Source organism: Phalangium opilio, unplaced genomic scaffold, assembly GCF_054372755.1.
Source record: "Phalangium opilio isolate 3A_F unplaced genomic scaffold, DU_Popi_V2 ptg000011l_1, whole genome shotgun sequence".
Taxonomy (NCBI): Eukaryota; Metazoa; Arthropoda; class Arachnida; order Opiliones; family Phalangiidae; genus Phalangium; species Phalangium opilio.
The window spans coordinates 3589909-3615587 of record NW_028324147.1 but is presented as its reverse complement, the minus strand read 5'-3'; the positions used below and the strand labels follow the sequence as shown (position 1 = coordinate 3615587).

General features: G+C 37.0%; 1 protein-coding gene across 2 annotated transcripts in view; it reads left to right on the top strand.

Moving 5' to 3' along the window:
* Positions 1 to 25679, top strand: part of LOC149709904 (uncharacterized) — a 380702-nt gene that overhangs the window by 179610 nt on the left and 175413 nt on the right. For both annotated transcript variants that reach the window (XM_089858152.1, XM_089858151.1), the window contains exon 6: positions 15130 to 15573. In XM_089858152.1, coding sequence (XP_089714278.1) covers positions 15130 to 15573 — 444 coding nt within the window. The remainder of the gene's footprint in view (positions 1 to 15129; positions 15574 to 25679) is intronic.

The window sequence follows — 25679 nt, the reverse complement described above, 5'->3', positions numbered from 1 at the left end:
ATCAGAATAAATCTCAACACGCGCAAATATTTATCTTTCATCCATAATTCCAAAATGCATGGATTTCGCAAGATAAACCCCGTTGGAAAACATTTATTTCGAGATACGGGTTTAAGACGGTTTGGCTCAACTTGTTGTTGTTGGGTTTTCCCCTTTTCCCCCTTTTCACGGCTTTGATCTTCGGGAAAAAGACATTCTTTAAAAAAAAAATTGCCGCCGGGAAATGTCCGATCGTGTAAAGTTGGGAATATTTCTTTTGATCCCGCTGGAGGTGTTGCTTTCGCGTCGGCTCACAGATCCGATAGATTTCTTTTTCCGCTTCTTCGCTATCAGACTCGTTTGTATGTACAGCTTCTTCTTTCCATCATAGTTTATATCGGGAAATATGAATTGATGTTAGGGCCTAAGCCTTCACTCGTACGATAGATAATTTGGACTGAGATCCAATAGGGATATTTGTTACGGCGTTTCGGATAATACGACCATCGTCGGTGGTCTCAGCCGTCAACACCGACCGACCGAACCACCGACCCCTGCATGTCTGTGTGTGAGAAGATTCTTTAAGGACTTCCTCTTAATTTTTTTTATTTTATTTTACAAAAGCTTAAGGGGGAATTACGCAACGTGTCTTTGAAATCCATGATTTGCCATCGCGTCACGCGATATCTTAAATTTAGGGATACTTTGGGGATGGAATTTTGTTTTATTTTAATATTTTTTAATCAAAAGAACCTTATAAAATAATGAATATTATCAATTGGAATGATGTTACTATCTACAATATTAAAGGAGATACATGCAATTAAGTTTCTGTTATGGATGGCACTACGCGTTGGGCTTTCCCGACAAGCACTGCTTGGTAGTACCCCGATTGGACGGAGGAGCCATGAGGTGGTACTATAGGCATCCAATAAGGGTACTCCCCAGTATTTTAAATACCTTTTACCCACGGTAACCCACCCGCCCATGCTTTTTTAACAATCCCTTGCATCAGGTATCAGGAACATAATCTCTAAAAATATTTAAATTAACTAAGAAATTATAATTTCGCAATGAAACCAATATCCATAAAGCAAACATCAAAAATAAATTGGGGAAACCCCTTTCTGACTGCTGGTTTCTAACGCAACCCAACAATGTCTTCTAGAGAACTCTCTCTTGACTAAATACATTCAACTACTAAAATCAACAGGTTCCTTGCTATAGGCTTCCTTGTCATTCTCTTTCTCTCTCATACGACGAGTCTTCAGTAGTCTCTTTGAAGAGGTTATACGTTTCCACCCCTTTTGAATGTTAAACTAGAACCATTAGTCAGTTCGTATAGCCTAACCCTGGAATTAAAGATGACGTAATGACCCTGTCAGTTAATATTACGAAATGAACTTAATTGTCACAATTAGACGGATGAGTCCTTTTTACAACCTACGCCATTACTTCTTAAATTAGCTAACCACTAAGACTCGAACGTACACCATATGAAGTTTTCTTGAAGAACGTGCGCGTGTGAATGAAGAAAGTGAATAAGGATTTCTTAATTCTGCCGAAATTTTTCCTCTAAGATAGGATGTGGGTTTTTTTATAACTTGTCTCTCTTTGATATAAAACCGGTATCGCCCGCATATGTTGATTTTAATTTTATATTATTAACTTCGCGTTGAATATTTTTTCCAATAATCATAGACTGTAACTATCTTCAAATGTCTTAGAGAAACATGTTGAATTTTGAAACATTTTCTAGGTATTTCGTTTCGTATATAGTGAATTTTAGCCACGTTTGTCTTTATCTGTTTGGTTAGTTCGTATTTAATTAGTTTAAAGTGAATTCCTTTTTTTTGGCGATGTTTTAAATAAGAAAATTAAATCAAGGTTCGTATAAATCTGGAAAACTTAGGGAAATAAATAGTTGACAAAGAACCCAGGGAAATGAGGGAAATTTGTGTCGTTTGAGTAAGTTTGCTCTGAAGGGGTTGCTTCAACTATGAAAAACCACTCTCGTTGTTATTGCTCCATATATGGGAATAATCCTGGAAAACTCGGGTAAATTTATGGGACAAATCGTGGAAAACAAGGAGAAATATATGGGAAAAATCCTGGAAATTCATGGAAACATCCGACAGAACAATTATATTTACACTAAAATTTTATTTTTGCCCAGCAAACTGCATGCGCAGAATTATCAGAAGATTTCAGCAATCTTGAACCGAAAGATGTGTGGGGTTATATCGGAACGCTATTAGATATATTTCGCCACGTACGAATGACTAGAGGTTACCGAGAGATATAGTAAAAGAGCGACTAACACCTAATAATAACTCGATCCCAATACGACGGTTTTCTGGTTTGTCCCACGCGCACGCCAGACTTATACCCCGTCCGCAGGGTCCAGGGAATCAAGCCTCGCGCCAAAACCATGACCCCTCTTTTCACCCGGAGAATCTACCAAGCCCCCTTACGATCCCAATGGTATCTTTGTCCCATCCTAGGCCTAACACGCGGTCAACTTTCCAAGTGGAAAAATGTTTCGTTCCAGATAGACTCGAGAGAAATCCCGTTCCCGCTCGCGAGGAAAATGTTATTACCGTTTCGTCGAGGGGGCACGTGGTTAAGAGAGATGGGGGAGGGGCGAGAGCCCACCCGATCTCCTGCCCGCCCTCCGTGGTGCATGGACCTAGGAATAGTCTGGCTGCCTGGCTGGCCTCGAACTCTCCGCGACCCGACAATCTCCTCTGGAGAAAATGGGAGACTTAACTCAATCTAAGGCTAGTTTAGTTGACGTCCGCGGTAATAGTTGGGTATTCGATTCAACCACCCCCCTTTACTTCCCTTCTCATCGTGCACGCTACGATCTTCCTTTGACTCTAGTCATCCGTAGTAAGTGTCCATGCAGCTAAGCCTAATAGAGTTAAAGGCCGTGAATGTTGGAAGTTAAATATAAACGAGACGTTGTCAGCCTAATTCGGTTTAATCTTATGGGCGAACTTATATAAGGGTTGATCCAGGATTGACTGCATGGGACACCAGCCTATGATTGTATGATGTTATTTATATCTTGGCCCGAACTGTTCTATTAGAAGGGTTTCATCTGTAGCGTTAGTTGTGTATAATTTCTGGAGTATTTTATAGTTGTACATAGGTCTAGAGCAATGTGTAAGTTGTCTTCAGTAATGTTGTAGTTGCGAATGGGATGTACGTGTACAATGCGTTATGTTGGGCCATGTCAGGAACTATATTTTGTAGTAGTAGCGTTACTATTTCCTGGAGTAGTGATTGGGTCATGTGACGTAACTGCATGATCAGTAGAGCTCCATTTGATGGAAGATAAGCTTGATTATAGGCCTGGCCTGTACATCCATTTCCACAGGTCAAACCACCAAGAAATAAACTAGAAGAGAAGGTGTATCGTAGACTTTATTGAAGGGCATGAATGAATGAGCACACAAACAACAAATATGTTCGAAACCTTTTATACTACAAAGTTCTATCTGGATTTGCAAGATAACAGCAGGTTTTTGCATATGCTAGAAAAATCGAAGAAAATACGTAGTAACGGGGCGTTTCGGAATCAATCAAGTTGTCGAACGCAACCGTACCATCGTCTCTGGTATATGTATACACCTTTTTAAAGTCCTACGATGGTTATACTGATGACGTTTATGCCCTAGTAGCGCCTTGCTTCTTTTTACGAAACGTTGCGCGCGGAACAAATGGCGGGAAAAGAAGCCGGTGACGTACCTTGGCTTAAACCGTCCGTCATTCAACGTCACGCGGACTGTTGTAGGTTGTTTCATAGCTGGCGTTGCGCTTCACGTGCAGCCCCTTATGATCCTTTCCCCGCTCGCGCGGTTCCTTTCAAAAAAAGAAAGCTTAAACGTCATTGGCTGTCACGAGAGGCGACCGGCAATCTCGTTAATTTCGTTATTTGGCGAGGATAAAGCTCCATCACGATCCTGTCCTTTGTAGCTTTGGAAGTTTGTACCCACATGAGTTCTAGCTTTTTCACCTTTTAGGGGCGAGATCGTGACCCCATAGTGGTCTAGTTGATGCCCTGGCAAGATGGGGAGTAAGTGATGTGTATACCATCCAGAAGAGTTGGGTTCCCATTGGAACTTAGGTCACCATTTCCGGTGTCTGTTTAGGAATCTAGTTTGAGGAAAATATTACCCAAATATTTAATCCAAAGTCTTGATCCTGTTTTTGTAGCTAAGGCCTAGTTTGTACCTTTAGGGTCGAGATCGTGACCCCATAGTGGTCTAGTTGATGCCCTAGCAAGTTATGTGTACCGTCCAAAAGAGTTTGGTTCCCATTTGAACGTAGGTGACCATTTCCGGTGTCTTTTTGGGAATCCGTTTTAAGTTAAAAATATTACCCAAATATTTAATTCGGATGCGTTTAAGTCTTGAGAAACCGTATTTTTTTAAAAAAACTTGGCTTCTTGAAGAGAAAAATCTCTCTCTCTCCTTCCTTTCAAATTCCAGAATACACAAAAGTGCTGCATGCCTTTATGCTTAAATCCTGGTGGTACAGTTTTCTTCGTGCATTTCTTCGTAATTTGCTTAAGACGCTAAGACATTCAAGTGGAATTGAGGCCAGAAACTTAAAGAACGAAACACTTTTTTATTTTTTATTTTTATTTCAAGTAGGTAGCTCTAGCTCGAGTACTTGAGTCATTGATAGATTTTTCCTTGCCTTAGTAACTAACGTCAGTGTATCCGCCGCGTTTGTTTGGCGTAAAGTAGGCGTTGTAGTGAAAGTTTTTAACTTGTCAGCTTCGCTTTGGATGACTGAGGTCTCCGAGTCTAATCAAAATTAGTGTCGTTTATTACCATCGAGGGAATAGGGTCCTCGTTCCCTTGATAGTGGTGTAAAGTGACTTTGGAATTACGTGTATGGTAACCATGGCAACCAAGGGAGGGCTCGCGGCACCCTGAATGCACCCATTTCTTTGTATAATGCTTCGCTGTTTTGACAGCTAAACACACATTCTTATCGTATATGCGCGGAAAGGTGCAATGCATGGTTCATATGCGTGTAGAAGAGCCTTCTCGCGCTCTCACTCCGTATTGAAATTTTCTAGCGCCGCCGCCGCCAATAGTTTAGACATCCTCCTCCCCTAAAAATTATTGGTTACGAATTTTAAACCTTAAAATTATTCGTGGTTTTAATATCTATTGGTTTTTGAGGTTGTAGATTCCAAAGTGGATTTAGCTTAATTACGCCAGGCATAATTATTGTAATTATTTTAATTAGGCATCGGTGGAATGGGAAGAAGTAGAGCTATCTCATGATGAAAGAAAAAACCATAAGGTTGGAATAAACGGGTGTTACTTTGGTTCAGTTCAGTTCAGTTTATTGATTTGTTTACTTTTATAATTTAAATAGTTTAGATATTATACGCGATATATCATTATAAGAAGTATCATGTTTACCAATGTTATCATTAAATATTCTACTCCAAAATATGTCCAGTAAGTCGTGTGATTGGTATCTTTATCTGAACTGAACTGAACCTCAAATATTTCCTTTAATTTTTCTGGGTGTTTAAAACTGTCTTAACCATCTTGTTTAGTGTCTCAATTCTCAGACCAAATGTCGGCCCATTTTTTCCGAACATGAAATGACACTAGAGAAAATGGCAGGCTTTACTGTATTTCTAATGCTCAATCTTTTCGAATAAGGTACGGGTTTAACCTCTAGTAAATTCTCGTCTTAAGATTTAAAAGATTCAGAGGAACATCCCATCCATTTTTGGAGTTTTTAAAAAAGTTCCTATATTTGAGGGAGAACCACCCCGTTCATTTATATCGTGTGCTTTTTTGTCCGGAGTCGTTTTTAATGACAGCTTCCGGTAGCGTTTTGACAAGTGCCCATCAAGTTTTGGGGTGGGCGTGGCTATGACAAGTTGATTAATGTCAGCCAGTGTATGTCTACTTTCGGCGGATATGAACATTTTTTTTATTTCTTTCTCTTATACATTTTCTATTCCATTTTTAAAAATTTTGGGAGTTTCGCAATGATATTTAATATACCTTTTTAACTTTTTAGTTTTTACCAATAAGAGGTCTTGTTCAAATTATATTTTTATTTAATAAGTCTTCCATAATTTCATAAGATATGTTCCCCATAAGTTTGTCACTGGTTACAAACTGGAGCTTGTCATGAAGTGAATGAGGTAGGTCATACATTCGAGGTAAAGCGAAGACGCCTTGTGAGGCGCTGTCAAAGGCTTAGTAATGCAGACTAAATAGGACCTAGATGGAACTTGGTCCTGCAAAATTTACCACCGAGTGTAGGACTTCAATTCTCGCTTCCGTCGTTCTACTAGAACTAGCTCGAGCTGTAAGTCTCTAGCATTACCAAGTATAGTTACACTTATGTAACATATCTTATAAACATATGCTAGTATTTAAAGCCTTAACGCTAATCTTAAATATAACCCTCTTTTAGAAAAATCTAATTCATAAAAGTTCAAAAAATAAATTAAGAAACTAGCCCACTTCCTTGAAAATAATTCGCGACCTTTATTAACCTCTCTCATCTAGTTCTGCTTTATAACAAACAATGATTTGCCTTGAGGTGGGTATAAAAACAAAACGAGGTAGTTTATTACTATTATTATTATTGTTAAGCCTTGGTCTAAATATATACCGCAAGAAATTAAATGAATAATAAGAAACAATAGATGGGCGTCTTTATTTTTTGTGTAATTAAGTTATGTTGCTTCCAATTAGTTTTTGCTTTTGCAAACGTCCCTTTGGCAAATGTAATTTCTTAGCATTCAGTGTGTATGTTATTTATGAAGGCGAAGTTGATTATTGTTGACAGAGGGTGGATTTCCCCTCTCCCCTCGCCAATTATTTCTTTTATTTGGCTTCCACAAAAATAAAGAGCTAAGACTAACTCTTTCTCCTTATAGTTTCGCTTCCGGGCCGGGCTGGGGCTCTATATGAATCATTTATTGTTATATACAACGTAATTAATGTTTTTGGTTTGAGAAATAGACCCTCTCTAGTCTCTACAGCAATTTCCTTTATAGGAGTTATGATAAGTAATATAGTAACAATAATAAGTATGATGAGCTGCGACTATTGTATTTTTCTAAATAACTAATACCAACGTTTTGATTCGACGTAGATTTTTTTCTTCATTTTTTATTCAAAAGAGTGTATAAAATAATGTAATATTTCAATTGGAACCATGTTTCTATCTAGAATATTAAAGAAAATATGACCAATTAAGTTTCCATTATGGACACTACGCGTTAGGCTTTCCCGTGAAGGACTGGGAAGTACACCTATTGGACGAACCCATCAGTTGGTATTAGGGTACTCCCTAGTGCTACCTCACCAGGAGTCGCTTGTATACCAAATAACAAGTTGGACCACGCTGACCTCGTTGTTAATAACAATGCATAGACCGTCCTTTGTCCATATTGTTTTATTAGATGAGTTAACTAACAAGAGTTCATTTATTTATTCGATTATTACCACTGTATTACGCTAAAATTATGCGCGCGTATAACATATAGTCCGTCCTGCATTTAAAATGTCTAGCAATCGCTGTATAAATCGCCTTAAGGCTTTTCATAAATATCTAATGACAAAATGAAAGGAAATCTATCGCGTGCAGATGTTCTTAAATTTTTAATCCTAGATCCTCGGCGCAGCTCTTAAACGTCTAGCCATAAGTTTATATGTTCCATAAGTATGACACTAGATATGCAAGTTCGTAATGCTACTGAGAGACTTACAGCTCGAGATAACTAGTTCGAGGGAGAACGACAGGCGAGAATTGAAGTCCTACACTCGGTGGTGGTTAATTTTGCAGGACCAAGTTCCATCTAGGTCCTATTAGTCTGCATTACTAAGCCTTTGATAGCAGCGCCTCACCAGGTGTCACTTTACCTCGAATCTATGACCTACCTCACTCGTTCACTTCATGACAAGCTCCAGTTTCGAAGTTACCAGAGATTAACAAACTTATGGTGAACATATCTTCCATGAACTTATGTTGGTCTAGTACGATTTTATCCCTTACCCTAACAACAAGGTAGTTTTTTTTTCATGAAAAGTTAAGTTACAACAAGCGTCTTGCTATACATGTAAGTACTTGACTACATCAGACTGTTCAGGCAGTCCAGGTTTTTTTTCGCGTGTTTTTTTTTTTATTTTTTTCCATACAAACGCTCTTTTCTCTTTCATGTGTCGAGGGGAAAAAGGGAGTCCATTGTTTAAATACCAGATTAACCAGATGTAACCTTTTCTATATAGCTAGGTACTTCTTTTCATTTTTTTTTAAACGTGCATGGTACCAAAGATTAATATATAATCAAAGAGAATTGAAGAGTTAGGCAGGGTATGTATGTAAGAGAGAGAGAGAATGGATGGTGTTGGGAAAGGTTTTAAAATTCTAACATGCACTAGCGCCATCTCAACTGAAGTGAATGAAAGATGAACTAAAGTGTTGCTGCTTCATAGAGTTAGAGAAAAATTAATGGACCAGAAATAGAATTATTCACAGTGGAACTTGCTTAGAATGTTTAAAAATGAATAGATGCGTTTTTTATAAGAAGGGGGCACAGACAGTGTCGTCTGCTTGAATTGATGGGTATATGGAAAACAAAGACCTTAGATAATGCTTGTTTGAAGTCATTTCTAATGCCTTTGTTGTCCACATAACTAGGTGGTCTAACACCACTTTTTAAAAAGGTCTACTGTCTTCTAGTGTCATGATCTTTGGCTTCTCACGCTGTCCATACTGAAAAGTGTTCCTTAATTTTGTAGTGGTGGAACCTACACCTTACGCTAATTAAAACTTTTACCCAATTGGAAGCGTCCGGGTAAATTTTAATTAAGTGTAAAATACCGTTAGCTTAATCTAAGGGTTTTAAAAGCATTAGGCATTAATTCTATCTCGTAAAGAGAGGTCCTAAGAGAAATGGTCCCCTCGCTGCTGATGTTGGTTTATAACCCGTTTAGAAGTCCCTAGCAAAGGCTTAGCTTTTGAAACGTAAGGTAACGTAATGCGTGACATTATAGAGCCAAGGCTTAGGTGTATAGATTTCCCAGTGACCTTAAGTCACGACGCATATATATTTTTCAAGCCATTTGGTCTAAATCCAATTTTGAGATGAGCAGCTACCTAGTGATGGCGGTAAAGTTCAAAGCTGGTACTTCCTTCCGCCAAGGCCCACCAACCCCCTTCTTCATATACCTCTAATTCTTAATTGACATAATTCCAAGCGGCTAATGGACATTGGTGCATTGCATAGTCTGTATTTATTTTCAAATGGTTTGGGTCAAGTAATGTTTTTAAGTATTTTAATTAGCGTTTGCATGTTTTATAACTAAAAACAATTTCATATTATAATTTTTTGCCTTGAAAATTTTGGGTAAAATGTCACAGTTAACCATTACTTCAAGGAACCCTGTTCGTATTCTACTCGCATATGTCTGTTTGCACTGTTACCGAAGTGGGGAAGGTTTCTAATTCATCCGTTATCCTGGTGCTAAGTTATATGGATTATAATCTTGTTCTAATTTTGAAGGAATTGAAAAGGGCGGGAGATTTTACCTTTATAACACCGTGGCTGTTGGGGCCGAGGGTTAGCAACGTTCGAATCGAATGAAATTTTCGCAAACTAAACGCTTTTAAGCTTCTAATTTGAGTTCGTTATCGAGAAATTAATTTGGTGTCGGTGTTTATTGATTGATTTATTGCGATCTGTGGGAATAAAGCGCGCGACTTTTCCACGTGCATTTGAATCACGTGGAAAGAAGGAAATTTCGCGCCTTATTCTAGGCCTAAAACCGCTTTATACGATTATGAATGAATGGAATACATTATTACCTTGTGATAATAAATTTGCACTTCAATAAATGAACTTCAACTGTACCATAAATGGTATCATGGCTTCATGCATTGCCAAGGGTTAGTGGCCCCCATAAAGAAAGGTAAAAGTCAACTTTTGATGGAAAGGGTTTAAAAATGAAGGTAAAGCCGGGTTTTCGGGGGGGGGGGGGGTGAAATTGTGTAAGGGCGTTGGATGTTACTTAATACGATTTGACGGAAGGAGAGAGCTGCTGCCAGGCGAAATATTGTTAGAAGGTTATTGACCTCTTACCTGAAATAACTAAAAAAATAAAAATAAGGGTTTGGTCGGTTCTTCCCGTATAATGCGGGTGACTTCATTTTATTTATTTATTTTTTTTTCATAAATTTTTCATTCATAAAATATTAAACTAACTATCTCGTGTTTCCAATAATTTGACAAGTTTGTAACTTATCAGTTAGACAAATAGGCTTAAATATTTAATTCAAAGGCTTCTTTATCTTTCCTTTTTGGGGATAAAATCCCAATGTTGATAGCTTCCACGGAGTTTAAGCAGTATACCTGAAGAAACCTGTATTGTTTTTAGGGATTTTGAAAATGCGTGTGAAATAATGGGAAGTTTCAAAATATGTCACAGATTGGTTGGTCAGGGAAATTTGCTTTCGGCGGTGAGAAAATTGATCAGGGAAATTTGCTTTCGGCGGTGAGAAAATTGATCAGGGAAATTGACTTTGGATCGGTGAGAAATTTGGTCAGGGAAATTTACTTTAGACTGTGATAAAATGGATCAGGGAAATTTACTTTAGATGATCATGGAAATTTGAGAAATATTTGAAATGAATAAAATTAAATAAAATCTATTGATAGAAATTGGACATAACCTTGTGGGATCTTAGAAAGAGAAAAAAGAGAGTGAATTTTATCGTTTAAGTCCTATTCAACTTTTCATCTCCGTTTTTGCAGTTTGCACTCTCTTCAAAAATTACCTATAGACGCGGAATCGTCCCTTATAAATGTTTTCTCAGGTTTATTTCTCTCTCTCTCTCTCTCTCCAAAAGCTCGAACCTTTTACTATATATATACTATTGGCTTTCCAACTTTGACCAGGATTGACTCTTTTTCCTAAATAAGCTCCCTATTTCTTTTTTCAACTGTATAAGTTTAGTTCGCATTTAGAGTTTAAGTTGTTTTAAATTCTAGTTATATCAAGATTGATTATTATATGGGATGGTGTGAACATGGAAAGAAACGGATTCGATGAAAGCGACTTCTTTTTTTACTTCCAAAGAATCCGAGAAAGCAATTGGCTTTTTTTCTACCAGGGGTTTAGAAAAGGTGCGCGAGAATATTGAACCAAGGTTTAAGAATCGAGTTTGATTTTCTATGCAGCACCGTATGTTTAAATTTACTCTACGCGCGTTAAATGAATTTTTGGAGAGTATTTTTCGTTAATAGGCCTTTGCAAAAAATATAAATTTGGTCAGGGGTGTCTTGATGACGTAATGTTAAACTAGAGTGCTGAATGGTGCTGTCTCGCTTTATAATATTTCTATCAGCAAATACTCCTCCCAGTATGCTCAGAATGATGAAAGTTTATGATAAACATGGTAGTGATAATGACCTTTTAGACTCGAGAAAATTAAAATATTCTGATATTATCTTAAAATTTTAAAATTTTAAAATTTTAAAAATGTAATAACTAAAGCAAAAAAAAAAAAACAGATAAAACTTTCATGCAGTGTTCCGATCTAATTTAATCATCCCCCCACACTGTATTGTATACATGACCTATGTCCCCTGTTCGCCAACCAGCTGGTACCAATGTACTGTTTTGGGAACATTAAACAATTATTATTATTATTGAGTTTGCTATATCTTTGAGTATAATACCGAAACTCCAATAAATGGTACACCGAAAGTCCGAAATGTTTTCGTTCAAATTTAAGGTACTCACGCGACGCAGCGCGAATTGACCAATCGAATCCATTTGAAAATAACGATAAGGCAAGTCGACCACACCCAAAGACTCTTTTGACGGGAAAAATGAAATTTAAATATTTGAAGTTATCATCGATGATAACAAATTTATTGGGATTGGGAAAACACGTAGTAGAACCGCGTATCGCTATCAACGCCCAGAATTCACACTTGGTACCTTATTCATTTCGGGTGTTTTTCTTTGTTGAACTTTTGGCGTTTTCTAAGGTTGTCTTCAATGTTGGATAGTTCATTTTCTTATACAATATAAGAAATGGGGGAAAAAAACGCCATCATCACTCGGATCTAGTATGAAAAAGTATAAAAGCTAACATTGACACAAAACAGGGAAAGACCTATAGCTGATGACAACACACTCACTCTACGACGACGACCAAAAAAAAATTGCTTCTTTTCTGTCCTTGCGATGCCTAAAAACCTATCTTGAAATACAAGAGTGGTTGAGCTAGCTAGTCGAGGCGTATATACTTCTTCAGTTAAGATATGTTCCATGATAAGTTTGTCACTGGTAACTTAGAAACTGGAGCTTGTCATGAAGTGACCGAGGTAGGTCATAGATTAGTTAGGTGAAGCGAAGACGCCTGGTGAGGCGCTACTGTCAAAATTGGACTTAGTAATGCAGACTAAATAGGACCTAGATTGAAGTCCTGCAAAATTAACCACCGAGTGCAGTCAACTCGCGCTGCCTCTAGCGGTGCTTTTTGGCAAGAGGGAAATAACCCAAGATGGTGACGTCCCCTTGTCCCTGTGGAGTTTGCGTCTCCTGTGGAATTCATAGAATTGCCTATTCATATGAGAGTTTTGGAGCTGTAAGGCGTCATAGCCCTAGCTCGTCAATTAAACGGAGCAAAAAAAATGTATTTTTTCTTATACCACATGGGCAAGGACGCAAGGTGTCTCCGAATAGCTTAGCCATACTGTATATATATTTCTTCCATCTATAAACCTTTTTTGAGAAGTGAACGTTACGGGGCAGTAAGTTGCATTGCACCCTGCGCCCGAGTCTTTAACAAAAGAAACCCATTGAAAAAGGCAAAGAAAGGTCGAACGGGTATACCAGAGTGAGAGAGAGAGAAGTCGAAAAAAAAAATCGTAGATAGAAATAAGGTGGTGATGCCCACACTCCCGGCTAGGAGATGGAAGATGAGATGAGAGGGTCTCTGGGTAAAGATGGGGATTTAAGAAAAGGAAGCTCTATACAGCAACCCGCTTGCTTGGCACGCGATGTCGGGATCAAGAGACAACCCGCGCGACTTTCTTTCCATAGCCTCTGTAGTCGCTTAGATCCTTGCTATGGTGACCTAGGTTTAAGGGGAATATTTGTATTTATTACCTGTTCCTAGTTGAGCATCCAGCTCTGTGAGGTCTTTCCATAAATGTTTTAAGATGACAAACGTGAGGATTTTAGCGTCGGTTATTGTTAATTGTTAATTTAAAATTTAAAACTTAAAACTCCAATTAATTTAATGTAACTTCGCCAGAGATTTTAAATGCACGACCACTTCCAGAGGGCCAACCATTTACCCAGGATTCCTTTCGTTATTTTATTTTTGGAAGGGCCTATTGGTTTTGTTAAAGGCGAATAAAAATACCATAGACTCCAGCGAATCATCACTTTCTGTTATTTTTCTTTCACTTTGGCAAAACTGTTATCGCAGGCTAAGCCAACATTTAGGGGTTTGAAACCTATGTATTTTTCCATAGCCCCTGTAGAAATGTTTACCCCGCTCGACGCCCAAGTTCAGGGAAAAGCCATCCACCTGGCTGAAACTAAATATTTTCGTAAAATTAATTTTAATTTAAATTAGTTTAACCGAATTGGATATGATTGACTTATATAAATTCATGGCGAGAAATTCTAGGTCTACTTAGCTAAGCCTAACCTGTTCGAATTGAAGGCGATTTTTCTTGAAAGAAATTCTTGGTACTCTCGTGAAAGTGAGCTAGAGGATGGAACCACTTAGCTAAGCCTAATATTTTTAATTAAGGCCTAACAAATTAAAAGCAGTAGAATATATTTCTAATCCCGGAGGCTGTTACCTTCCAATGCTCTCAAGGATTACATTATCCCCGTTTTTCCATGACGGGAGTACAAAGGAGAGAACCTTTTTTTTTTGCTTCTTCTTCGTCTTCTCTTTTGGATGTTGGGTGAGATGTATAAAGGAAAAGGAGACGCGATGCACTCTCGGATGGCATGGCATGGCGGCGAAAAGAAGATTCAACCGCTTGTTTGACAAAGGGGTGTGTACGTTTCTAATTTGTCTCGAGGAGAAAAAGGGGTTCCAACGCTGCTGCCGCCCACCTTCGACGCTGACGTTCTCGTTCGTTCTCCAAGAGGACAACGTATCTTGTTTTTTCTCTCTCTCTCTTTCGTGGAAAGTGCTTTTTCGGGGCCAAGAAATCTTACCGAGTATATATACTTTCGCTCTCAGTTACTCGAATGTCGACACACCGCACCATCTCATAGACCCCCGCGCATTTTTGGGTATAGGGAAAAGTTTTGGGTTGGATGGTTTGTTCAAAGACAGCTTCCAAAGATCCTGATGTAGTTAATTTTTCTTAAATATAAATTTTCTATAATTATATTGGTTGGTAATTCAGAATTCTGATAATTGCACCACAATTATGGTTTTTTTACTTGCCATGTTCTTGCTTATACCATGATTTTAACGATATTTTTTGTTGGAATTTTTGGAATTCGTTTGTTTGTATCGTCTTCAATCTTTTAAGTTATGCCAATCATCATAGCATGATATTTCAAAAATGAAGTATGAAACGAATCTGTGGATGTTAGATTATATAAATGTGAAATACTATGTACAATCATAACTTGAAAACGGTGTCCCATAGTGAAAAATGTCATGAGAAGTTACATTTTCGACTCAAAATTGATTTACTAAAGAACACTGATTCCCCTTAATTTGTTCATAAACCATTCAGAAATACGCATTGTAATTTATACCTAACCAGTAGGGCAAGTTTAATTTTAAATACTCTCCAATTTCTTGGGAAAAAATTATGGCCTTCGGGTTCTCCTCTACTGTTAATTCTCTCTGATTTAATTAATAAATTACGCTGTAATATATTTTATTGATAACGCCCAAAAAATAAAACGCCTTCTACGTTCATAAAATTTCTCCTAGTATAAATTCATATATCTATGGTGGTCGTATTCTCGTGGACCGCACCGCACCACCATGCACAAAAGCTTGGGCTCTCGGTTGCCATGGAGACGTTTAAAAATTGATTGGCCTCTTTCTCTCTTTTCTCTCTCTCTCTCTCTCTCTCTCTCGGTTACGCAGTGGCGGCGACATCGTCGGAAGGGAAGGAACCTTGGACTCCTCTCTCCTTTTCCTGCCTCTTCCAGATCAGCGACGGACGCGCCCGGAACACGCCGCCACGGACTAGCGCTAAAAACTCCAACACAGCTCAGAGTTCTCGCATTGCGCCAGTGATCGCTTCTAATCGACGCCGACTCTACAACGAGCCAAGACGAAATGCGACGACGACGACCAACACTAACCGAGGATCATCATCTTCATCCTCGCCACCACTCCGGGGGAACGGATCTTTTAAAACTCTCATCCCAGCAGACGGAGAACAACTTAGATATCGCAACTTCACTCTTAGCAATGAGGAAAAAACTTCATCTGGCAGCAAGAACTTGCGTTTGGAAAATTTCTCCGTATTCGTCGCTGAATGCTCGTGGAATCACACGTTTGCTGAAGAAGGAGACTACACGATCGGTGAGTGTTTAAAACTTATTCTGATTTGTATTTAATTATTGTGCATATTTAAATGATTTTATTTGAGCTTAGTTTTGGTTAGATTTTGTTATTAAGGTAGATTATATTTTTAAATGAAAGTTTTCATGCGCTTAGTTTTGGTTAGATTTTGTTATTAAGTTTGAATATATTTTAAAATGGAACTTTCAATGTAGAAAGTTTTTTTTTTAGATAATTTTTCGGGTAGATTGTTTTAGAGTCTTACTTTAGACCATAATTCTTAAGGAATATCGGTTTTTAAAGAGTATATTAGATGCGTCTAAGACGCTTAAACAGTATAATGGTTAAGTTCCTCTTATATTTTACTTGTGAATTTAAGAAAGATAGGTTCAAAGTTATGCTTCGCGAAAATATATATTTTCAAAATTGCCTATAGTTCAAATTCAAGCTCTATAAGAGTTTTTTTTCGAAGTTTTCGAAATATATTCATAATGCGATTAAAATACAACTCCGTTCTCAAATTATATACGCGTTAAATTCGTATTTTCCAAAGGGGGAAAATATAATTAAACTTAAATAATAAATATAAATACCTTTGAATAAATAATTACTTAGATAAAAAGATCATAGCAAACTACATAATACCTTAGCATTAGATATTTATCCGTTTTGGTGGGAAAACTCCCAAAGGTTTGGGATGTGATTTAAACACTCGTAAGTAAAAGGGGCCATCACTAAAGCGATTTCTTAGGGGCCATCACCATTTTGACCTATTTCTTAAAATAGTTAAATGATTTAAAATGAAATAGATATAACGTTGACGCAGCATAACTCCTGAAAACGTATAAAACCTGCACTTTTTGAAACATTTTCTTGGTAGGCTATATAGCATTTTTGTTATTTTATTTCTTAAATATTTTCCATCTCTGCGTAGAAAGGTTAACTTTCAAAGTATAAATCATTTCTTTCTTTTTTTTGGGATGTCTACTGAAATATTAACAGTTTGTCATTTTTGCTCTTTTTTTATGAGCTTTGAGCCTTTTTGGCCTCCATGAATCTCCTATCGAGAAAACTTTGATGTTTTGAGAGAAGTGAATAAAAAATGATTTCGCTCTCCTAAGGCCCCCCCTCTCGCGCTCGTCTAGATTTTTTTAGCTTTTGGTTAAAGTGTAGGGAAGTTTAGCCAGCCAAAATGATTTAAAGGGAAGTGTGCCCTTACAGTTTTATTTAAGAGAGAAGTTAAGATCCTGTAAGATTAGTGGTATGTAGATATTAGACTCTCACTTTGCATTATTGCGTTTAGAAAATTGTCTTTTTGAAAAAGAAAAAAAAAGGAAAAACCAAAAGCAAATGAACATTTTCATAAAATGTATAGGCAAGGGAATATCACCCTTTTTTAAATTTATTTAGTGTTAAGTTAAGATTAATTAAGATTAGTTTTAAATATTACACAAAACTATGCTTCATTAAATTTAGAAAATTTACCTTCTGAAAAAAAAAAGACATCTGAACAAGACTTCTTCTAAAAAATGCCCGTAAAGCGAAGAACACCGTAATTTATTTATAGGTAAAATTAAGATACGTTAATATTAATAGTCTATAATAAAACGCGTTTAATCTAGAAATATCTATGTCCGCTCCTGAAAACACATCCGAACAAGTCTTTGCCCTCCACTGACCGTTTATCCCACCCCCCTTCCCTATATAAAAAAAAGAAAAATAAGCAGGAAAAAACCCCGAAAATGGCCGGGAAACTTAGTTTATTCCCATAGCTTGGCGACACTCACACACACACACACCAAAATACCAATAGCAGCTAGCTAACCCTTGGTTGCTTTATATATCCTCCAATCTTGATTCTTGACGCCTTAGCCTTAGCTGTAGCTGGCGCGCGCGCAACACCCTGGAGGATTTGCCTGGAGGATTCCTTCCTAAGGTCCGAATATCTTTAGCCCTAAATCTAACATCCGTCGAGGAAGCAAAGTAGAATCAATAGATAAGTCCCGTCGGTATAATATTTACCCATCCTTCTTTTGGCCTCTTCTCTTACCTTACCTTTGTCTTTATTAGCTCCGTTTTCTCTAACGGTATTTATCCCTGGTTTACTGGCAGATATGTTTATCCTTATCCGCATTTTGAATAAAACATTAGTGTTATCATAAGCTAATGATAGTGTTGTTAGATATTCAACTTGTATGCTTGGGTATGTCAGAATTTAAATTTTCTTCTGCCTTTACTCTGATGTTACGGAGGTTAAATTAATGAAAGAAACGTGTACGTGAAAGCTTTTAAAGTATTTGGCTAGAGAATTAGTTTCATATTCAATTTTAGTTTCAAATAAGACTAACTCGTACAAGTTCTAGTTAATTTACTGAAAAACGTGTACGTAAAAGTCTATGTAGGCGTGAGATATTTCTAAGTTTGGCTCAAGAAGTTTCACCCTCGTTTTCTCAATTTTAATATCAAGTTAGGCTTAACTCGTACAAATTAAGGTTAAATTTCAACTTAACTAAATTAAAGCACCTATTAGAAAGGTATATAAGAAGCTATAGTTTCTTTTTCTTAACCTCTCTATTTTTCCAAGTCGAATCGGTAATCTAAACGGTACCGCTCTAGAGGTTATCCATATACTGAAGGAGACTGGAGACTTATAATATAATTAGCTTATGGTACTGTACCAAAGTATTAGATACCACCTTTATTTCTTTTTAATATTTAATCTTTTTTCTCTCTCTTTTTCTCTTTAAATTTGCCTTTCCAAAAAAAAAAAAAATTAAGAAAAAAAGGTTAAACTCTTCTGTATGTTTAAATAGCGCCTTTCTTAAATGTTCTCGGCGGCGCAGGCTTCATTAAAATTGAAGGAATATATTTAAATTTAAATATTAATTCGGGACGTAACGTTCAAAGTCTTCCGCCCCCCCCCGTTTCCCGAAATCCGTTCCATTTAATATTTAAAGCACGCGGGAAAGGAAGCCACCACAAGGCCCCGAAGCCATTGGGGCGACATTTAGCTAGCTAGCTAGCTAGCTAGCTGGGAAAAATACCGCGGAATTAACTGAACTGATATGGAAAATAAATGAACTACCGGCGGATTATTATCCAAATTTTACCTCCATAGAGGGATATAATGAAACGACCTAGGTTGCAAGGCATTAATACATAATGTATGGTATGGAACTTGTTAAAGAGTGTGGAAAATTGACCCTTCGTTTTTGTCAGGAATAAATGCAGCTAAATAGGAATTTTATAGGCGTTTTCTCAACATATCTTGCCAGATTTTGTTATATTGTTATTTTGTTAGCAAGAAGTGATATCTAGTTTATTAGGGAGAAGGTATAAATTCGCCCCATTTCCTTCCAGCTTTATCTCCAGTCCAAACGTATAGTAGGTCCGGAGTTAATCTCCGCCGCCTCTAAATTACAACCAACATCTCATTGGTTCTTGAAAACTCACGTCAGCTCGGCGTGAATGACGAAAATTACTACATATTTTCCGACTGAGGAGAAGCGAAATAGCCCGGTCTTCTTTTACGTCCCCCCTTGTATTTTGAAAGGGGGACTGGGACTATGGCGCGCGAATACTTAGGCATCTTATTTACCTTCTCCCTAATAAACTAGATATCACTTCTTGTTGTTAGCTTCTTTGGGAGATAACCATAGATTTCGTACTTTAAAACTGGTCTTGGTAAACGTAATTCGGTTTGCCAGTGTACTTGCCCTAGTATTCATCCGCGAGTTTTAATTTCCTACCGCGAGGTGGCAGTAAATACATCACGCGCTTGTACTATTAGAAAACTTTTATAAGTTATCAAAATTTGAAATTATTTTCGGTCCATGGGAAAAATTTTATAATAATTAAGACTCTTTATTAACAAAATTTCAATTCTAATTTATCAACGACTTGCCAAAGGATCTTAACTAAATTAGGCTAAAAATTATTAACTTCATTTTTATTATTTTTTATTTTACCAAGTGCGTAGACTGTACGTCGCAAAATCCACTTTAGCTCTGATCTCACTAATGAGTTAAAAGCAAAGTGGAGAGTGAGTGAACCTTTAACTGTCAGATTGGCATTCCCAAGACACCTCGCGCGCTGCTGCTGCAACTGTAGCACCACTTTATATAAGAGATAAAAGCTGAACCAACCTATCGCGGATCGTATATCGACCCAATACAGGGTGTTTCTGATAAATCTGCATGCATAAATTGAGGGGGATGTTATGTTAATTCTTTGGGAAATAAAATTTGAGTCGAAAATGTAGGTAACTTCTATCTCCATTCCATTTTGTTTACCACAAGGGACACTGTTTCAAATCGAGTTATGATTGGAATGGAGTATTTTACGGATGACCCCCTTAAATTTAGTTAAGAAACTGATTAAAACATTGATTTCTAATTTAATTTAATTAAGGGGTCATCCCTAAAACACTTCAATCAAATCATAACTCGATTTGAAACAGTGCATGTCCCTTGTGGTAAACAAAATGGAATGGATAGAAGTTACCTACATTTTCGACTCAAAATTGATTTCCCAAAGAACATCCCCTTATCTTAATTTATATTTCAGACTTATCAGAGACACCCTGTATATTCTTCCCAATTTTGAATACGCCTTTCAGCGTCTTTCTATACAAAAACCTTAAATATATATATGTATATTTTCTTACACCTTTTAAAAATCGCAATCGATATATTCATAGCCGAGAATCTAAAAACCATTTTGAAAAACACGCGGCGATTCTATGAAAAAAATACTTCACGTTACTACGCTGTTTAGAAACTTGACTGAAGTCCATAATACAAAGTGTTAGACCTAGTAAGATATTTCTTAAATTAAAATCGTGTCCTTCCTTGCTACTATATTCGTAGATCACGTGAGATTATTTATAGCTCTTTATAGACACCAAAACAGACCTTTCGAATTCCAATTTAATAGGTAAATATATAAAGTAGGAGGAGCTAATTGAAAAATATAACAAATCGTCACGAGTGACGTTTTAAGTCTGGAGAAATGACGCTCTCGCTCAAATTAGTAAGATCGTGGATAAAGAATACGCGTGAAAACAAATTTTCCTGACGCTCATTCTTTATCCGTGGCTTAACATAACAATAAATCATCAGAATCACATCGCGTACAAATTCACGCGCAGCTGTGATGACGATTTCTTATTTTCAACAAGTTCAGCAAGACCAAATACTTTATATAATCACCTATTTAAACACATCAAACTATTACGCGTTCACATATCACGTGAAATTTTAAGCGGGCTTCCAATTTAAAATTTGAAACCAAGGCTTGGATGAAACTTTAATTTATTCACGCTATAACGTTGACTTTTAAATTCTTCTTATTATAGACTTCTGTTTTTTAAATAAAGATGTATAGTACGCCCTTAAACACACTGCATATTAAAATTGGGATCAACCCTTAGAAAAAGATGCTGAAATAAACGTAGGGTTTTATAAAAGAAGGCCTATAGCTCCTTGGGTTTTTTATTTCCTTTTCCCTGAAAAGATGCTCAGACAAAAGAGAATAAGTTTTAAAGGAGTAGAAATTTCAGTTATAGCTTCCATTTTTAAGTTTGAAATTAAGCCTTATATTTCTGAAAAGGGGTTTTGGGGAATGTGAATCACTGAATGAGTTACACACGCGGTTCATAGCGTGATTTAATTAAGTCTTTACACCTTTTACTCCCCTCGATATTATTCTCTATGTTATAGACCGAAGGATGAGGGGTGGATGGTAAGAGGCTGGAAAGGGAAAAACTCGCTTAGCCTAAAGCAAACTGACTATTTTCAAGTACCTTTGAGTAAAAAGAGGAGTTCCCAAATAATCTAAAGTTCAACATCGGTATATTTTTTTGTACAGGATAAAATTTACAAATCGGGGAAAGCCAGGCGTATTAATACGCAATGTTAAACGCCCATAGGGAGGAAAGTAGTTTCAGCAAAGTTAACTTGCTAGTGTATAAGTTTCCCGCATCCCATTTTACTAAAAACCGCCGTATGAACTGCATGTAGGTATACCAGCGTGTTTTTTGAAAGATTTTTCTCTATTTTTTTTATATTCCGTCCTGGTTTTTTACAAGGATTCGTTTCCACGGTTTTTCTGAGCTAGGTAGAATTCTGCCTAGATTCTGAAAAGATGGGTTTACTCTACTCTATGTAAGGTTTTAAATTCATTCCATCTATGGGATGGAGAGATATAGGAGGGGTCGGACATTTATTTACACGATTTCATTAGGTTCTCGCAAAATTTGGAAGCGATATCTGTTGAAATCAAACGGAGAAAAATCTCGGAATCTCTGTGTAAATTGCTGGTGAAATCAGGAAATTTCTGTGGAAATTGCTGGTGAAATTACTAAATATTTTTCTTAGCCCTTGAGACAATGTCGCAAATCTATAAACGAACAATTAGATATAAAAATATATATAATGAAAAAACTAAATACCTTGGGTTTTTTGTTGCAATATTGGACCCCTTGTTGGCTTAGTTTTAAGGCCTTCAGGCTATATCTTCACTCCGTTTAGAATAAGTGCTTATAGTTTTCAATTCATATTACACTTCAATTTTTGAGTATAACATAACAATATTATTTGGCAGGTCTTACAATTTCAATCACTTAAGTGAAGAGTGGGTTTTGAATTGAGAACTTATGAATTAAAATTTTTATTTTTATTGTTATACAGTTTCTGGCCTTTAAATTAACTCTTTGAAATCGAAATAATTCCGTAAAGCTTCTTCGGAAAAGCTATAAATATTTCTTGATAAATGATATTCTCCATTTCGTAACAAATCAATAATTATTTTAAAGGACTTCGTTTTCCTTTTAAACTCGGATATTGTATATATTTAAAGCTGCAATAACGGTTTTCTTTACAATCGTTGAATATTTTAAACCCACTTTTCAATAAATATTTAATATAAGTGCATGAGTACATCAATCGCTAAAATTTGAAATATAAACTTTTCTCGAATCTCTTAAATAGAAAAGATTTCCCAAAGGTATGTAAGGTATATAGGCTACCTAATATAATATTTAAAAATATATTTTACAAATAAGAATATTTTTGGTTCGCTCTCGAAAAAGTAAAAACATAAAATCGAAAATCGTAAATCGCAAAGATTTAAAAGAATCAAACAAACCTCAACTAAACCAGGGATTAAGTTAAAACCAAATATCCAAAATCCCTTATAAAAATTATCTTCTAGAATAATATCCTGTCCAGTAAGTCGTCCTCAAAAACCAAATATATACGCTATGGATAAAAACAAGATGGTGAAACTCATTTTAAAGCCACACAACCTGATAGTTAACCAATCGGATAGTTGTGAAAACGAACCAATTCTTAGAGTGTTACATAACCATTTCTTCAGTTACCTGCGATTTCATGGATAATGCAATCTGGTAAAAGTGACAGATTTGATAGTTTAAAAATCGTGCACGGGGACGGTTTTGAAGTTCATTATAAAGCCCGGATTCTAAAAGGATTTGTGAAAGGGACCCACAAACTTTCTCTAACGACAGCCCTGAAAATATAAACCATTTCCTTGCCTTAAGTCCCGAACCACTACTACTACGGGGTACTACATCATCTGCTACTACTTCACCATCACGTCTGAAACTAATACCTCCGTTATAAATATACAATGATTGTGGCTAGATATAAACCGTTGCCTTAAATCCATAGCATCAATAGTGAAAGAGCTCTATATACGAGATATACTGTATTATTTTCCAAGTATCAAACAACCGAGGACCGAAAAACAACAGGCAAGGCATCACTCAATCGAATTTCTGATACAGGGAAGCTGCTTTCGAATATCCAGAATTCGTAAAAGTGCCGTTGCAGAATATAGCTTCTTATCTGTCCTAGCCAAAAATACAAATCGGCTTATCGTGGGGCACAAGAAAAAATACTTGGGCCTTAGCTCCAGCTAGAGGAGAAGAGAAGGTAAGAAAATATGGATAAAAATATTCTTTTCCTTTCGCCATGCATTCTGGGCCGGGATTTTTGACAAGGCAATGCTGGCTCAGCGAACGACTGTGGTGGCGTCTGCAACGTGGAATCCTTATAGTTAAGACTAAGCTTAGATTTATATTTATACTTTGACCAAAGAAGAAGTATTTTAATTGGAGTGAAGAATAACAAACTGTATTGGCCTTAGAAACTTCTGTTTATAAATTTCAAGCTACAATGAAGTATACTTTGGTTTTTATATCTATGAACTTTGATGGTATGATCACGTGGCTGTATCGCTTACGGTTAGTACAATGAAATTTACCCAATCTTTTCTCCGGTTGAGTGAAGAGGACTCCGGGTATTAGGGTTAAACTAGGTCGAAAGGGAGAGAAAAGGTATCGAATTTCTCCGCCGCGGTATGTGATGTCTGCCTGCCTTGCGCCTCTCGGTCACTTTCAACTTGCTCTATACCTGACTCTCGGAACCGAGAGAGAACAGCACGACCGGATCTTTGATTCTAATCATATTAGGGCCTTCACAATAGAAACCTAACGTGTCAATAAAATGGGGGGGGGGAGTAGTAGACTCCCTTATTTACCACTTCCACGTAGGCTTAGGCTTGAGTCTAGCAGACGACAGAATGTATAGCGATTTTTATTTCCAAAAATTAGTTTATTAAATCAAAGAATTCCACGCGTTTAGGTTTAAATAATTATTTTGCATAACAGGTTAGGCCTAACTATTGATGTCACTCGCCTTCTCTTAACCCTTACTAAAGGATACCAATATTGTTCTATACCGTGTCAGTCATGTGTCCCTAGCAGACGACAGGATATCCCTATAATTTCAGCAATAAAATTTACAAAGATCTTGATATACTACAATCTTAATCTTAAGTTCCTTGCTCGTGCAAACCGTTCCGTTATCATAAACATTTTTGTATCGTCAAAGAAATGATAATTCAACCAGTTTTCCTACCCCTGTATGGTTAATAAGAACCATGACAAAAACAAATGCCAGCAAATTTAAACCAAACCGTCCCCATGGTTTTTCGCAATCCCTGCATACGTTGCTCCCAAATTATCTGATATATTTCGAAACTAATACGTCTTTTGATTGTAGACGCGTATTGAGTATATATGTTGAGGTTTGTACTTGGGGGAATTTTTGGTTAGATTGGGATTGTAGGTCCATGGGGATTCGGGGGTTTGGGGGGTTATATCGAATATACACACACACCGCTTAACATCGGTTTTCGACCGGAGACGTTATAAACCCATTCGCTTTCCATCCCTGCAGTCCGCTTTTTAGGGAGAGAGAGAAAGAGAGAGATGCGATGAGGATGCGGAGATGGAGATGCTGCATGGAGAAAGAGCGGGAAAAGCGTGCAAGGATGCGGGCGGGATTTGAAGGGCGCCAAATCCAAAAGGGCGGAAGGGGGGTAGGCAAGAGTATACGCACGAATTGGCATCGACCCGCGTGAAGGTTGAGATACACGGAACGGAGAATGCTATAGTAGACTTTCCATGCACAACAGTATACAATTTTGGGCATTGGGCCTCCCCAAAAATATCGGGAAAGGTTGGCAAGGGCCCCAGCTCTTTCCTCGGGCATGCATGATGGTGGAATGCCCCTGTAAGCAATTGGTCTCATCTTATCTTAATGTTTGTTAAAGATGTATCAGCATTTAATTTCGACTTAACTGTTTTGGTAGTTTAAAGTTAGTTTTATTTTGTTTTTTTCGAAAATAGGAAAGGGTTAAGTCCCATTTTCAAACTGCTTTTCCAAGCTTTTGGCTGTGTTTTTTTTTCTTCTTCTTTTGAAATTTTGAAGAGACGAAAAGCTGGATTTGAAGCTGGTTTGAAAACACATTGATGTTTTTCTTGGGCTACTCCTGGCGCAAAAGGCAAATTTTTGACAGAAAAAAAATTATTCTTGTTTGAAAACGTGCCTTGATATAAATTAATGATATTTTTAGAAATTTCCCTAAACCCAACGATATTTATGGTTTATCTTTGATAATTATAGCCTTTATCCGAACTATATATATAATTTAAGGGCGTTGGTCTATTTTTGGTCTACTATTATAGAAGTATATAGATAAAATAGTAAAAATGTCCAAGTGTCCCCGCCGGACCGAGACTTTAATGGGCGTGGCACCAT